This window comes from Agelaius tricolor, unplaced genomic scaffold, assembly GCF_023055355.1.
Source record: "Agelaius tricolor isolate 1412-34295 unplaced genomic scaffold, bAgeTri1.0.p SCAF_1, whole genome shotgun sequence".
Taxonomy (NCBI): domain Eukaryota; kingdom Metazoa; phylum Chordata; class Aves; order Passeriformes; family Icteridae; genus Agelaius; species Agelaius tricolor.
Window position 1 is genome coordinate 31,085,984 of NW_027269261.1, and position 17,059 is coordinate 31,103,042.

General features: G+C 46.2%; 1 protein-coding gene across 1 annotated transcript in view; it reads left to right on the forward strand.

The window, feature by feature from the left end:
- The window catches only part of MDGA1 (MAM domain containing glycosylphosphatidylinositol anchor 1), a 148,825-nt gene that overhangs the window by 33,038 nt on the left and 98,728 nt on the right, over nt 1–17,059 (forward strand). The window contains exon 3 of the mRNA XM_071428393.1: nt 14,726–14,865. Within this exon, the coding sequence (XP_071284494.1) occupies nt 14,726–14,865 (140 nt within the window). The remainder of the gene's footprint in view (nt 1–14,725; nt 14,866–17,059) is intronic.

Below are 17,059 nucleotides of genomic sequence, written 5' to 3' on the forward strand. Positions count from 1 at the left end.
CCAAAATTTACACCAAGCAAACTTTTATCACTTCAGGCTTCAAAGTGCCCCAAGACAGGTGTGCTGCCCACCTCAGTGAAACTGACTGGTGGTGCCTTGGTGGTTGGTGACACGTCCTGTGGGACAAACTCTGGGATTCAGCTTCACAGTCCCTGTCAGCCTTCAGTCTGGTGGACTGCTTGAGAGGTCTGCTCCTCTGGGGCATAACCAGATCCAGAGTCTTTACCCTCAGTGCAAAATGGGAGTAGACTGATACTGGGGACAAAACTAGAGTTTAGAAAGTAAACCAATTCTTTGCCTGATGGGCAGCACCCAAAAAAATATTTCCTCATCTAGGGGATGGAAATTCCAGTAAACTCACATTTTCAGAAGCTGTGCATCCTTTCCTCTGCAGACATTTAGTCTTTTAAATGGGAAGCCCACTCCCTAGTTTTGTGTTCATATGTCACAGGGTGTTATGCAGAGGGCTGGGTTGGTTGAGGTCTTCTAAGAAAGGAGGCTGGTTGCGAGACTTCGTTTCTGTGTGGGTTTGCTTTTCTCCTGTCCCCTTCAGAGACCAAGGGACCATTTCATTCTCCAAGGGATGGACTGCTCTGTGTCCACATGCAGCTGAAGGACCAGGAGTGTTTTAAATAAAGTGAAATTTCTTACTAATATCAAGAAAACATCAAATGGAGCTGAAGACAAGTGATTTCAAAATATACTGAGGTCTTAGTCTGCCCTTGGCCTCGCCTAAGTAGGCCAAAGCTTTTTCCCTTGCAGAAGAGAGCTTGAGAACAAAAGTCTTTAAAGAGTTTTTCTCTTCAGAGATGCTTCAGCTTTGAGGCTGGTGCCTGTCAGCATTTTAGTCTCTAATAGCTTTATTTCCTTCGTGTCAAAGATCATCTTACTTCCTTTGCAGAGCTGTCAGCCAGACCCTGGCTGCTTTGATACAGCTGCATTAGTCCCCGAGTCCCCTGTTGAACAAGCTGCTCGACAATGTTTGCACAAATGCATGATCTTGGGTAGAGAATTAGTCCCTGTTCTTACCCCCTGTGCAGTCAGCCAGCTGAGAAATTATTTTAAACACTATCCCATGTGGATTAGTGCTTTCCCAGTTTCCTCTGCAAGTCGCTGGTGTTTCAGACGATCTTTTGACTCTGCACAGACACAGAGTAATAAATTCATAACCTTGCTTTGTGGAACTTTTGCTCCTAAGTTCATTGCTGCTGATCTCTCACTAGGGAGCAGCCAAGCCTTCGTCAGACTGCCTCACTTCTCCTTTCCTGCATTTCAGCTGTGATCAGATTTTTTTTCTTTTTTTTGCAAAACTCTTTGCTAATCTGTTTTCATTTTTCCTTTTTTTCCCCTCTTCTTCCCCCAGTCTGATTGTCTGAGCTGCTGCAGCTGTTTGTCAGAATGAACTCCATCAATATAGCCAGGATGTGGCATTGTCAGAGTTACCCTTATTTTGCAGGGTTTGGGGGATGCTCCTGAGGCCAACATCTGGCACTTGTGGTTGAGGAGAGCTCTTTATAGTCATAACCCAAAGTTCATCCCATTTGAGATGAACTTCCAGTAGTGTGTTAGTTAATCACAGTAGTTCCAGTTAATTAATCACAAGTATATCCAATGTGTGGCCCCATCTCACTGGGAATAGCTGCAGGTGGAAGGGAGACAACTGTTATTATCCCACTTCTCACATGAAAATAATGCTATGATACACCAATATAATGTTAACTTCTATTTATTAAAAGATGCCTCTGCCCAAATTAGGTTGCAAAGGAGACTATATGCCAAAGTCAATAGTACAGATTTTATTTAACAGTAAAGGTGAGGTAGAGAGAGATATAGGAAGGGGCAGGGGGAGGGGAGGGTGTCAGAGAGATACAGACAGTGTAGTCACCACCACATGAGTTCCTGCTGGTCTTTTCTGTGGTGGGAGTCCCCAGGTTCTGGATGTACCACTTCTGTGCAGTCCAGGTCACAGATATCCAAGAGATTTATGTGCCACTCCCACAACTTGGGATGGCATCTCTGTAAGCAGCTGCTTCCTTTTCTCACAGTTTGCCATGATGGGAGTTTTTGTCTGGATAGGCTACCGAGATCCACCTTACCAGGCCTGGCGTCTTCCTGTGTTGCCATCTGCACTTTCACCCCAGTATGCATGGTGGAATTTTGTCCTTTGTGACAATTCCAAACCTTTCACATCCATGCAGGCCTGAAATTAACACCCTCCAGTTTCCTGTTAGCCAGTTGTGGTGGTTTATCCTAAGGAAACTTCCTTCTTTGACAGTGCTCTGAGACAAGTTAACTGCATTCTTTGGGTCCTGACAACTACACAGGGCCAGAAGTGGCAGCTCAGAACTGAAGAGGCTGCAAGTGAACTTGCGTTTTATCACCTCTGAAAATGCCTGGAAATGCCACTTGTCCACTGGGCATTTGCTCCCTTATCACCTCCTAACCCTCCTGAGCAACTATAAATGGAAAACTGGAATTAGGAGTGCCTGCCCAGGAGAGGCAGTGAGCCAGATGTGCTGCACAGCTGGAGAGGAGTAGATGGATAGTCTGTTAAAGGGAAACAATGCAAACTGTTGTAACAGTGTCAAGAATATTTCAGTGCATGAGCTGCATGTGGTGGATGTGGAGTGATGGAAAATGTTCCCTGTGCAGAGCCTTACAGAGGCAAGGTGTGGCTCCCCATGTTCTGCCAAAATGATGGGCAGGGGGTAACCAGAGTCCAAGAGGGCTGTAAAAGACCTTCTTCTAGATTTTGTGTGCAAGGGGAGATAAAGTAGCAGTTCCTGCAGCTTAATTTCACCCCTTTAAAGTCAGTGCTAAAGTCTAATGGGCTGGGTCTCAGATGTGCAGCGCTGCCCTCTCCTGTGTGCAGGGGGATGCTGGGTGTGAACAAGGCTGTGTGTCTTGCACACCCCTGTCACTTCTGGACAGAAGGACCAGTGCTCTGCCCTCTCCCATAATCCCGAAGTCCTTGGGTGCCCCTGCATGTGAGGATACCTTTGGCATGATGTCCTGCCTGGCAGCTTCAGAACAGTGACTCAGTGTTTTGTGGAAATGCCCCTAGCAGATCTGGTGGTAAGGATAAACTCAATTTTGCACATAAACTGGGAATTTGATATTTTTGTTATGTGTGAAAAATGCAGCCGTCCCTCTACAGATTTACAATGTGTAGCCCTCTGTCAAAGAATGAATTTGCACAGAATTTGCAAGTCAATATATTAATTGACTTGAATTAAGATTAATTTTTTTAAGTATCCTCAGTAAGGAATGTAGTGTTTGTCAGTCTGTTTCTTTGTCTGGAATTAATAATGTAATAACACAGGCTCTTCAAACATGGCATGTAATTAGAATTCACTGAAATCTTATGTCTAGGCTAAATTTGAAGAAAATAGGTTGTAATTAAACTAAGTTATTAACAGTTTCTATATCTAATTATTGTGACTATGTGGTTCTCCTCTGGGTTAGGTGGGAAATCATTATCCCAAACTCAAACCAATTGAGGACTTCAAGTGAGCACTAATTCAGAGAGGAGGTATGCACAGCTAAAACATTCCAAATAATAACAAGTCTTTTCAGTGATGGTGATTCACACCAGCAACATTATGACTAAGATGTATTACTGCCATCGGCTCCAGCTGAGATGGAACTGAGGTTTAAAGATACCATGTATTTTCCCTCTTATTCTGAACCTTTGGCATAATGAGCAGAAGAGAAATGAGTGCTCCCTTACCCTGCTATATATGGGATTTTTTTTTTTTTTTTACCAGAGTAATATTCAATTAATTTTCTGAATAAGCTATTCCTGCCCCAGGGAATAATTGCAAGATTTCTGCGCTGTTTGTAACTCTTCAAATAGCTTTGTGCACTGCTACCTTTTAGCTCTGTTTTCACCTGGATACAGGTCTTGCAATAATGTATCAGAAGGCTTCTGCATCCGCATCTGCAACATTTCACATGGGTCCTGGCACTTCTTATGGGGAAGGATTTTCATTCTACCCTGCGCCCCTCTTTCCACTCCCCTCTGTCTTTACTGGGAGGAGAAGGCAGAGAAAACAAAGAGTTGACAGAGATTAATATGCCCTATGAATCAAAGCTTCTGGAAATGGTTCTGTGTGTTAGTTACCTTCCTGGTGAGAGTAGGAGACTTGTACAAAATTTCTGTTGAACTATTCTTTTCCATCCCTAGAAAAATGCCAAGGAACTTGGACAAGACTATTTTAAATGGCATCTATCTAGCACTCCTTTGTTGCCTATTTTGTTACAGCTAATTAAAAGAGAAAAGCCTTTTAATATTTAAGCACCATTAACTCGGCTGAATTATTAAATGTCAATTTGCATTATGTGCATAAAAGGATCAATAAACAAAGAGAATAAAGCAATGGAGGTGGCTGGGGCTAGAGAGATGTCAGCTCCTCTTATCGGAACCAGAGGGAATTGCTCACCTGTCTGCCAGTTTGTGGTTGTTAAGTATTGGTTCTCCAGAGGGAAAGTACCAGGGACTTTCTAGGACTGCTCACCAAAGCTACTGCAGGGACGTAGAAGATGCTGTCAAGATAAAACATTACTTGGCTTGATTTCCAGGGGTGTCACTCAGCCTCTGTTGCCTCGGTTCTGTTGACAATTTCCTGGCATTTGCTTTTGATGCTCTCTCCCTTTCCTTTTGGGGGGAGCTTGGCCTTTGCATTGTAGACTGGAATTAGGTATGGATTGATCCCTGGCTGTGCTTTAGGCTTCTGGCCAAGGATGGCAGAGGGCAATAGCAGCCCTGCCCCGCTTCACAGCACTGCCTGGGGGATAAAAAGTTCTGTGTTTTGTGAGGACCTGCATTGGAGCTCATTCAAGCACACAGGCTTCTCCCCACTGAGGGGCTGTGTCACAAGCAGCCTCCATGCATCATCATCAGCCTCTCCAATCCTTGATCTTGCTGGGAGCAGATGGGTACCCGGCAGAGGGGTGCCAAGTCTCTGTGGTGCCCATGGTCCTGGGCATCTCTGCCAGGTTTGCCAGTGAGTGCTTGTGCTGGGGTTGGTGCCATGGCTGCCTGTCCTGTCCCACCCAGTGGCTTGGAGCTGAGAGCTGATCTTGTGATTTGATCCCTGGGAGGTGACTTTGCTGCAGGGGACCTGGGGTGTATGTGGGATGGGCACCACTGTTCCTAGAGACTTGGAGACAGACAAGTGCCTGCTGCCCACCATTTTTCAGTAGTAAAATTGGGCTTTAGGCAGTGGAATTAAGGGGCAGAGATTTGTACTTCCATCTCTTTTTATGTTTTGTTCTAAAATGGCTTTCAGTGGAATTTTATTCCAGTGGCTTTTTCTTGTGCCTCTTGCCACTTTCTCCTGCTCTCATTCCCCTCTCCCCCCGCTCCTGCCCTCTGTTTCACAGTTGAAATAGCCTTTTGCTTTCCGTGGAAGATGGGGATAGCAGTAGGTAAACATGGACATTTGTTGAATCTTTCCTCTCCTATGTGAAGGGAATGTTTGCACTGCCATCATGGCATGATTGCCCTCACATCCCCAGCTCACTCTGAGCTGTGTGGATGGGGCCCTGGAAGCAGTGGAGCTGTGACAGGTGAAGATTTAGCATTGATTCAGTGCTTGAATATTTACCCAGCTTCACAGCTGGGCTTTGTGGTCTGCACAGAGCTCTGTGCCTCTGCAGTAACTCTCCTGGCAGTGGTGGATCTGCTTTGGTCACATACAAAAGGAGGTCTTTGGGAGAGTAGTCAGTGCTTTGCTTTGCTGCCCCATGTCTGCCCCTCTCTGGGGCTAGCAGCCCTGAGCATACATCATCCCCTTTGGCTCTCCACGTAAAGAGAAGTTCTCTCCTCTGAGAGCTCTTCTCTGCCAGTCCTTCTCCTGCCCACCAGCCTCCAGTTTCCACCTCAGCACTGAAGAACTTGCACCTCAGGGTTTAGCATTTTGAACAGCATCAGCTGGTTTTGCGTGGAAATGATCGTATTCTTACACAATTTCTGATACTGTACTTTGAATGCATACTGGTTTGGTTTTTCTTCTATTTCTTCTGTTATGTTTGTTTCTTTTTTAGTATACCTGGAGCTTGAATTTATTTCTCTTCCTGTGTTTCCAGAGTGGGTTTTAGCATGTGGGTGTGACTCTGGTGGAGTCGTCACCAGCAGAGTCTGGAGCATTCTCCCTGTGTCCCACTAGCTGGGGAATGCAGTTTGAAGCCACTACCTCTGCTTTGCCTTATTTTTCATGATTCAGGAACAACAGATGACATCTGATATTTTTTCTGGTTTTGATATGAAAAGGAGCCTGTAGTTATTCATTGATTGGAGTTCATGCACCTTTGCTTCTAATCTAGTTGACAAGTGATTAGCAAATTGACTTTTTTTCCCTGTTTTGAAGGACTGTCTGTGTTGTGCTCTCCTTTTATGTCCTATGTCAAATGAAACAACAGATGAGTTTCAAAGTACTCTGGTTTAAAGATCTGTGCACATGGACCTCTTTGTTGAAGAGTTTTGTTGTACCAAAGCGGTTCAAAGTATAAAAAGGGAGAAAAAGCAGAAGAAGCAGCACCAGTGGTGCTTCAGAAATGAGCTGATCTTGAATTCAGGGGAGAGAGGGTAAAGCTCTTGGGACCATTCAAACAAAGCCCATTTGCTTGCACAAGTTATTAGCAGCAGATGGTGGGGACATCATCTGTTGGACGTTGCTACCAGTGCTGGCAAGCTGCAGCATGGCTCTGAAAGGCATTTTTCCTGTCTGAGTGGGGATATGCAGCTTCAGTGGCTCCTGCATGCTGTGACAGAGAGGCAGAAAAGGGGGAGCAGAAGTGTGAGTTGCATCTCCATCTGAGGTAGCCTTGGCTCTCTGGTGAGCTGGCTACTTGGAGGCCCCTGGGGATGGGTGCAGTGAAAGCTAAAACCAAAGGCCAGAGGGTCTGCATTCCTTCTGGATGCCTGAAGCTGTCCATTGCCCATTGAGGGTGGTGAGTACATGCAGCAGCTGGAGATTGGTTCAGGGGACTGGGGACCTGGTGTGAGCTCACATAAAGGAGACAAATGATCAAACCTACCAAGGAGCCTGGTGCTCACCTGTCCTGCAGTACTCACCTGCTCCTGCAGCACAGGGGTCAGATAAACAAGGGTCTGTGCTACCCATGTCCAGTTGAGTTCCTCTCTTTGTAGCCCTTTTTTCTCTGACTGGACTGTTTCATTTTTGGGTATTTTACCAGCTGACAAACAAGTAATTCTGTTAGTGGTCTACATCTTCTAGATTAGAGGATTTCTCCCCCAGGCTGCTTGCCTGATTTGTATTTTCCCCTAAAATGAATGCTCAGGAGATTTAAGTGGCAACCAGAAAAGAACATGTGCAACATTTTGAGCAATCAGCTTGGCAGCCTCACCTCACCCAGTGTGGCTCTGTGGCTCATTGGGTTTTGCACCAGGATTTAGAGATACATGTCAGGCTCTGTAGCTGGCACAGCAGGAAGAGGGTTGGGAGAGATGATAAACTCTCTTTTAGGGCCATTATGAGACGGGAATGCTTTTTTAATTTCCCAACCAGAGCTGGAATCTTCCAGGACAGTGTTGCTGAGGTGCAGGCTCTGACTGCCACTGTATCCCGAGCCCCTAAAGATTTGAAGACAAGCTACTTCATATTGCTGGCATTGAATTGTCTACAGAAATTCCACTCAGGCACAAGAGTTAGGCAGAAATGTACAGTTTATGCCACTACAATACTCTGTGTGTGTAACCTCTGTCACTTGATTCTTATCAAAAAAAGCTGCTGATCAATTTTGCTCTTCTACTTAGCACTCTTGCATTTAGGTGGACCCATATTTTAGAATATAAGGAAAATAAGAATGTTTTGGGAACATCTAGGAAAGCTAGTGAGCTGCTGCAGGCAGTGGAGTTGGGGATTGAGGTGATCAGTGATGATCTGGTAACTGATACTTTAGTAAAGCACATAATCCTGTTTAAAGTTGAACAATGGTCTCAGGAGCAGGTGTTGCAGTTGCTGGGGGGTGTACCTTCTATTCATGACATCTCACATGATTTTCTTGCTGTCATTTTTCTAAAATAAACAAAATTATAGAGATGCTTCAAGGAAGTGACATTGATTAAGCAAAAAGTTATTTTAAGGCTGTGGAAATGATCTGGCTGAGTTTTACAAAAAGAAACTTGGTTTCTGGAGACGCAATCAGACAGAGATATAAAGACATAGTCTTGGTCTCTTCCAAGTGAAAAAAATCCCATGCTATTTCAAGTAGCCAAGTTTCGTGCTCTGTGATTACTTTCCACACTTCTGTCATTTCTCCGTGCACTTCTCATTGAAAATTTTATTTTTTTCTTCTTGCTCAAGAGTAGCTGTGAAGTGTTGTGTGGGGTTAGACATGGTTCTTTGCATATCTTGTGAGTGGATGTGTGTTTTTTGTGGGTGAATTTATGTTTTTTTTTTTAAATCATGATCAGTGTACAAACACCAAAGGAGTCAGTCACATTTTGCTACTGAAATACGATGTGTTTCCTGTGGCAAGTTTAGGCTGGGTGTACAGTAAGCAGATTTTTTTCTTTTTTTGAGCATATGTGGTTTGGGCTGCGGTGAAAGCACTGGGGTGTGAGAGGCAAGGAGCTTCAGTGGAGATCTGCCTTGTTTGGGGTTGTACCCCTTAGTGTCAGTAGGCAGGGAGGGCTTCCTGGTGTCTTTTGGTTTAGGACAGTCCTGTGGTAGCACAGAGCTGCCCAGGCAGCACATGACATTGGAAGAGTCAACAGGAAGAGCTTGGACGAGACAGAAGTCCAAGGAGTGTGAGGAGACCCAGGACTCTGGATGTGCTTTGATCCTTTCCTGTCCCTGGGCCTTCTGCATTGCCTCTCTCTGTGCTCGGGACCAGCCTGGTCTTGTGTTAAAGGTTGGGGTTTAAGCAGACTGAACTGTACAAAGCACCTCCCATGGGGAAAGTTCCCTGCAGGGACTGGGCTCCCTTTGCATTTCACAGGGCAAAGAGGCTGTGAGGAGCTGGGGTGAGGAGAAGGAGCAAGTGCCAGGGAATGTGTTTGGAAGATGGTGGTGGCCCTTGGTTTGGAAAGTGGGCTCCCCTGGGCAGGCTGCACAAAGACATCCAACGCCTGAGCTCGATTACACCCACCCACTGCTGCCTCCCTGCCTCTGCTCCTGTGCTGGTCCTAACTGCTGACTGATGGCTATGGCTGGTTTTTCTTCAGCCATTAATACAATATTGATCCACAGTCCTGCTGACAGTGTTAATGGACACTGATTGTGTATTATTATTTCCATAATTGTCCTCAAGCTGGAGTGAATTCTCCTTTTCAAATGGCCCATCAATATCATGCTCTGCATTGTGGGCTGGATCTGGCCTGGTTAATTTGTTTTGTCTAAAGTTTCAGCAAAGCCTGTGGTCTTCATCCCTAGTGGAGCAATCAATGAGACCAGCAGAGCAGTGCTGGAGCACACATCAAGGCAGTTTCCATCCCTTCCTGGAGCAGGGTGTTTGGTTTGGCCATCAGGATGCTGCCCCTGCAGACCCTTCGCTTTGTATGAGACCTTCCTTGCTGCTGCCAAGTGTTGCCAGCTCATCTCTTCCCTTTAGGCATGTGTTGGCTTTCCCTTGTGCTCTGCTGAGGGGCCACAACCCCTTCCTCATAGCTCTCCATGTCTGTGTGCCCCTGCTCTCCAGGCAGATGCGGGCATTGCTGAGCAGAAGGGATAAAACATTACCTCCAGCAGCAACTTCCAGGCCTGAGCTGCCCCTGGGGTGCTGTGCCATGGTCTGTAGCCAACAGTGCTGCAGGGCAGTTCCTGGAGAAGCAGTCACTGTCAGTGTCTCTTCAGCAAGAAATTCCACATGTGGATTTCCTTAGTGAAATGCTTATTCAACCCCACCGTGCTCTATAAACAGCGTGAGTTTCCCCATTTCTGGGAACTCCCTTCAAGATGCATCTGTTATATGCCACTTGCTTAGGATGGAAAAGGTGAGGAAAGGAGACAGACAGGCTCTTGAGAGGTTTAAGCTGCCGATTAGCAGCTGATGCCCTCCTCATTTGAGTGTAACTAAGCAGTGTGAGGCCGGGGAGCTTGTGAACAGGAATGGAAAGGACCCTGGCCTCTTTGCCTAGGCTATGTGCAGAAGAGGCTGAATGGTATCTGCACCAGGTGCATGGAAGATCATTTCTTGCCTTGCAAAGCAGGGTGGTAGATTCAGGCTGAGGAAGAGGAAAGCTCTAGGTGCAGCTTCCCTCTCTCCCCAGCCTGGAGAAGGATGAATGGATTCAGTGCCCCTGTGTATCCAGCTGCAGGTATTGGCCCAGCAGCTTTGGAGATAAATGCTCTCCATCCTTGAGGCAGTCAGCAGGACGTGCAGATGGCAGGGGTAGTGGTGGGACAGAGTCAAGCATGGTGGCTGCTTTTGGAATGCTGGGAAGGCAGCAGAGAAGTGCAGTAGGTGCTGTGCTGCAGAACGGGGAGCAGCTGCCCCTGTGGGTGCTGACAGTGACTGAGGGAGTGTCAGTGCAGTATCTGTCACTCACCATCCTCTCTGTGAAGGAGCTCTCATCGTTGTCATTTTCCTGATGAGATCTGAGGTTCAATAAGATGTATGGATAGACCTGTAAACCAAATACAGATGACTCAGTCCTCTCCAAAAGACCATTTCTCTCTCATTTTCTACATTTTCATGGTATTAGCAACCTCTAAGCACCAAGAGTCTCATAAAATTTCGAGGTTATGGTAATAATAACATTGTACAGTACACTGCACTGGGAATAAAGTTATTTTATCCACTTCAATTTCCTTTTGTTTTAATGTGTAAATATATCAAGTGAAAGCATAGTAGGAAATCTAGATGCAGAGGCCAAATGCATTACAGTCCAGCCATTTTCTGAGCAAGAGCCTAATGCTGCATGTTCACAGTCTGATTTTTTTCCCCTTCTAAAACATCTGACACTCAATATGTGGCTGGCCTAGTTTCTCTGGAGGACTTTGTATTGAGAACCTTCTCCAAGTTGATCTCTTACCCGAAGGTTGAATAAAAGTGATGATATCTCTGTCCCACAAAATTTCTGGGGACAATCTGTCCCTTCTTCCTCCATAGAGGCCGTCACAGGTCTTCCTTGGACCTCTGCTTTGGGGTTGGCTGGCCTGAGGCCAGGGATTCTGCCCCAGAAGGACTCAACAGGGGAGGTTGTCTCTGTTCAAGAGTTGAGAATGGCTGTGGTTACTCCTTCATCTCCAGCATTTTTTTGACTTCCTAAGGGCCTTCTGTGGAACTGTTCCTCTGACAGGCATGGTCCTGCCATCCTGTTGTGCTGGCAGTGTGCAAGCTGTCTGCATGCTGGAATCCTCCAGGAGACGTGGGATGATGTCAAACAATATTGTATTCTTTCTGTGCAAGCACATTAAAAGTGCAATTAATCCTTGCAGTCTCTCTGCCCATCTGTAATACAGCATGAGGTGACTTTGCCAGGCTTTGTGTGGTGTGGCAGGCTGAGTTTGGAACAGAGACCCTCCTGAGTCCCATCTTAATGCAGTCCCCAAAGAGCTGGATTTGTTCATTGCTCAGTCCCCACCTACTAATGTCAAGTTATGACCAAACTAGAGGCAATGTCTCAGGCTCCTGTGCCATCTACCTGAGTGCTTTTCTTTCCAAGGCAACCCCAAGCTTTCTGAGTTCCCTTTTGAGAGATCTGGGTTCACATGGGGTTTAAGACATGACAAAATGGTGGTTGTTCTGCTGAGGACCTGGTGCTGTTATTGCCAGAGAAATGTTACAGCTGAAGCAGTGGAGGTTCCCTTGAGGTGATGTCCCTTTCCAGTGATTTAGCTGAAAGGTGTTAGGGATGGTGACACAAGGAAGTTCAGACACCTGCAAACAAAGCCAGATGTGTATAGCCTTGTTTGTCAGCTTCATTACAGCTCAGTGTATCCAGGGAGAATTTGGGAGAAGAGGACCAAATTATGACCCATGGCTTATCCCCAGGGCTGTTGTTTTGTTGTAGTCTAGTGCCTTACAAAGATTAGTTTAAATAATGTTCCTCTCAAACTCAGTGATACGCCAGCAAATCACACCAAGGCATATTGGCACAGAATAGTTGCACAAAAGCCTTCTAATCCTGTTCACTCTACCTAATCATTTTGTTGTGGAAGTTCCCCAGGTGGAAGAGCCTCTGGACAAGTGGTAGAAAAGGGTTACACAACACAGGTGAAATAATGCAAGTGGAATAGACAAAGGGAAGAGTGAAAGTTGCAATGCTTACTTTGTATACCATATGGGGTACAGCAAAGCAACTTAAGAACAACTGGGAGCTAGAGCTGCAGATAAATATTCTGATTGTCCATGGGGTGTCTGGAAATCAGTTTTTACAGCAAGGCCATGTTTGCAAAGGGAGAATAGAGCCACCAGCTGGCAAATGCAGCCCAGAGGCTGTCAAGAGGGCTTACCAGAGCTTTGCTGCTTCAGGGTGCCAGGACCCTGCTGAAACGCAGGCAGCACAGTTTGGGGGTTAGGGGAATCTGGCATAGGATGGGAAGGGACAGTCTCTCTTTTAATCAGCAGAGATCAATCAGCATCACAGCCTGTGTCTCAGCCCTGTAAGGAGTGCTCTGCTGTACAGTGGGGCTAAAGGTGTTGTGGCAGATCTGCAGAAAACTGATCTGAGGGCTCAAACAGCACAAGAGGCTGTCATTTGGATTAAGGTGTATTAGCAAAGGTTATGTAGGCTTCTGAATTCCTTCCCGTGACTGTTGGCTTGAGAAGCATTCATGATGTATTTTCCTGATAAATCACTATTTTAATTAATGTATTGACTTGTCTGCATGTATGCCCACACATGTTTGTGTGTAAGCACATATACAGGTTTGTGCTTTCTCCTGGGTTCAACAGGACTCTGCCATCCAGGCAGGGGAAGGTCACTCATCTGCTCAGTTGTATCAGTGAAGTTTTAACAGTCAGTTTTGGCATTCCATGATGCCTGAGTGATGGCAGGCATCTTGGGAGGCCTGCAGAAGGGGAGGACAGTAGAGGCTGAGGGATTTGGCCATGTTTGTGCCATTGTATTCTTCAAATGGACATGTTGCTTCTGTTTGTCAACAATTTGGAGAGTAATAATAATTTTTTAAAAGTGCCACCATGCTGGAAAGATGGAAAATGAGAGATTAGCTTGCTGTATGTGCAGTGCTGCTGCCTGGATGTTGGATGGCCATGGCAGGCTGTAAAGCCCCAGCAGCAAGGGCAGTTTCCCATTTGCCCTGTGTCTACTCTTGTGTCCCTGCAGCTTGGTCAGTGCATTGTGGTGACACCAGTTTATAAAGGCTGATCTCAAAGGCAGATCTTCTCCACTGCCTGAGCCCAGCCTGTCCTGCTGTCTGTACTGCTGGTGGATTAAACCAGCAAATACCTGAGCACTTCTCTTGCCCAGGTGTTTTGGTCTAGAGCATTTTGGTCCTGCCAAGGGAGTGAAAATAATTTTTAAAAAGGCAGTCTTTGAAGCTCAACTAACCTTCAGGAAAAAGTGGGTGCTTAGTTTGGCTTTAACAGGTTGTGCAAAATTTATTCTTGCTTAGGAAGGTTCTCTAAGGCTCATTGCTTTAAACCCTTTGATCATCTCCTCTTGGTTTGTTCATTTTTGTTGTATTCCACTAATGGGAGCTAGAGCTGTGACTCCAGAGTCACCTGAAAGCATTCTTGCAAGCTGGGTAAGTATCCCAGGGGACTGTCAGTGAGACACCAGCTCTTAGACATGTTTGTGGGTTTCTCTGTACCTTGAAGTGCAACTGGAGTTTCCCCCTCAAACAAGCGCAGGTGTGCGGCTGGGCTGTGCAGTCACCTTCAATGCAGCTCAGCCACTTCTCTGATCACACAAACGCTTTGGAGTAGGGAGCCAAAGGCTGTTTGCTCAGAATTTCAGAGCTGAGGCTTTTTTCTTTATAAAATCCTGTTCTACTAGAGCTCATCTCTTCCTGCTTCTCGTCAGGGCTGTTGTGGGATGTAGGTGCTGTTTGGGGTCGTTGGGCATTTTATAATTTTGTTTTGGGAACTTTCTCTCTATGTACTTTTCCACTGCACTGGTCTTCACCCATTTTCCTGCCGTGACTGGCAGTAATTGGTCTCCATTAGCAGCCGTAGGTGGAGAAATCTCTACAGATTATGGGGTCCTCTGGTCTTGCAGAGGCTGTTTCCTCTGGCTCAGGGCTGAGACAGGCTGCTATTTAATATGGGAAAGACTTGTTTTTCCTGCAGTGTTTGCTATGCCTGTTCTAGCTGTACAGAGCTTCAGGGCCCTTTCTTACTCTGCTCAGTAGTTATCCCAGCCCCCTGCAAGGTAAATCATAGTAATCAGGCTTGTTTTAGACAGGCATGGAGCAGTTGTGATTTGACCAGGTCCCTGCTATAGCTGCTTGCACATACTCCTTTCTGGGAGAGACGACAGCAGGAAATTTTTAGTCCTCAACCTATGCAGGAGGGTCCACCCCAAAAAAGTGCCATATTCTGCTTTTCAGTGTCTAGAGCTGCTCATCCCTACAGAACCAATGGTTTTAAAATAGTAGTTGATATCAGTCACTCAGGAAATGGGGAAAATTGCTTAATAATATATCCATTAAGAGCTCCATGATTCATTCCCAGAACTTCCTGGCTCTTCCCCTCAGTGGCTTATGAGGTGGGGGAAGCCACCCTGGGCAGTGGGCATTAGGAAATGGGCTACTGCTCATTTCCATCTTTACCTCTTATTTCCTTTCTACAGCTCCTGCTCAGGCCCAAATCATCCATGCTGGGCAAGCATGCGTGGTGAAGGAAGACAACATCAGTGAACGCGTTTACACAATTCGGGAGGGGGACACGCTGGTCCTGCAGTGCCTGGTCACAGGACACCCCCGGCCACAGGTAAACCTTCAGTCTTGCCTGTCACCCATGCTGCCCCATGGTACTTTGTAGTCTCCACAGAGAGGAGAATTGTGGGCAGTGGGGTGTCCAGCTTTTCCTGCACATTGGACTCGGGTATGGATTGCCCATTTTGCAAGTACTTAGCTTCTTAAGCTCTGAAGCATTTAAGCTTGCTTTCATGGGAAACAGTCCACAAAGCTTTGCAGAAGCTTACAAAGACCTTCTACTTTCTTCAGTGTGTGAAGTCCCTCCAAAAAACTAAAGTCCAAACTGAAATCTCAAATCTTTAACCCTCTTACTACGAAGTGGGAACATCCTGGAAGATGCTTCCCATATGTGCTTACCTTAGGAATTGGTCTTTCATGGTCCATCCATTTCTCAGCTTCTCTGGATGTACAGCCAAGGGGGTGCTGCTTGGGGGATTTCAGGAAGTTGTTGGTAGTGCACCTCACTGAGCCCCTCACAGAACCTTCTGATCATTGCTTTGTGGCCACCAAGCAGAGGCAGAGCCAGACTTGCAGCACTGGACACATCCGTGCTGTGGTCAGAGACACAGTCCCGTGGGGAGGCACAAAGCTGAGCTTGGCTAATGGTTGCAGTCCTTACTTGGGGTGCCCAGAGGTTTGCACAGCCTCAGGCCCATGCAGCCACCTCAGCACCCTTCAGATACTCAAGCTGGGCAGTTCAGTGTTGGTGTGGAGGTGTCTGTAGAGGTACTGGCCTAGAGCATGGGTCTGCCAGCTCTGGGACAGAGCATGCTAGGAGTCGCAGCTGGTGCACACTGCAAGGCTGGATGTGCCAGAATACCCTCAGGGGAGCCACATGTGGTTTGTGCCTTGGCCCCGTTCCTCAGTCCTGCCAAAGACACTTGTGGCAAGAAGCCACGCATCTTCTCATGCCAGTTAATGCCTCCGTGGGCCTGCTTGTGAGGAGCTACTTGGCAAAGAGGTGATGACAAAGGCAAGGATTTGAAATGGTTTTTCCATCAAAATATCCTGGAAACAATAAAAAGAAAATTACCCAAGCCAAGTCAGCAGAAACAACCAGCCTAGGCTTGTGACAGTGACGGACAAATGATACCTGTGTGCATTAGAAATGGGGAATTTGGTAGCAGTGTCCCTGCCTAAGGTTGTTGAATGCATGGAAAGGTCCTGGCAGGTTGTAGGGATTTGAGCCTGAGTATCTAGAGAGATTTCTGGAGCAGAGCCTGTTGCAGAGAGCATGGTAGTGAGCAACACTCTGGCTTGTCATTGCCAGACCTGCACAGGGAGCACCAGAACCTAGAAGCAGGCGTGACCAGGGAGACTAGAACCTGCACATATAAGATGTGGCATGCATCCCATTTCTGCCCTCCCTCCTAATGGATTGATTTCTTCCCTAGCTAAGCTCTTGTCCTAACCTCCATTTAATCTTCTCTTTCTCTTTCTATCAACCAGTCATTAAAGCATGAAAATGTGGCCAAAATACTAAAATGAGATGGTGATTGAGAAGATTAAAGAGCTGGCTGAAGTGTCCTTCAAAGCAGGAGACTCCAAGAGTCTTGGAGCCCTCAGACAATTTCACAAGCCTACAAAGGCTGAATAAATCCATGGTCAATAGCTCCAAAAATCTGCTCAGCCTGGTGCTCTGGGATGGGATGTAGACAGGCCTGTTTGTTCTAGAGCATCAGCACCAATCAGGTGATGGCAATGAGCTTTAGTCAAAGTCTGGAAGAGTGGTGAAGGTATTTGGTCTTTGGTCAATGCTGAATGAAAGTCTCTCTTCTTTCTGGTAGCTGATCTTGCTGGATCTCAGTTCCAGAGTCTAAATTGTCCCAGAGTAGCAGGCCAACAGTCAGCACCCTTTAGAAGGGAGGTTGCAGATATAGAAAACCAATGGGCTGAGAAAAGCTGTCTCTCATTGTGTGGAGTGCACAAAACAAGGGGGAAGCTTGTATTGCTACTGCAAGGGCTGTACCTCATTCCAGACAAAAGAGAAACCCTTCAGTCTTTGGGATTTCTGTCTTCTTGCCACCATTCACCATGAAATATCATGCACCTCTGTTGCTCCTTCAAGCCAGGATCTTGAGACATGTAATATAAGGACAAACAAATAAAAAGGTGGCTTGAAATCTGAAGGGATTTATTTTTTCTTTTCTTTTTTTCTGTATCATTAAAAACAGAGGAAAATCTTGTGTGCTGCAAAAGGATGACTT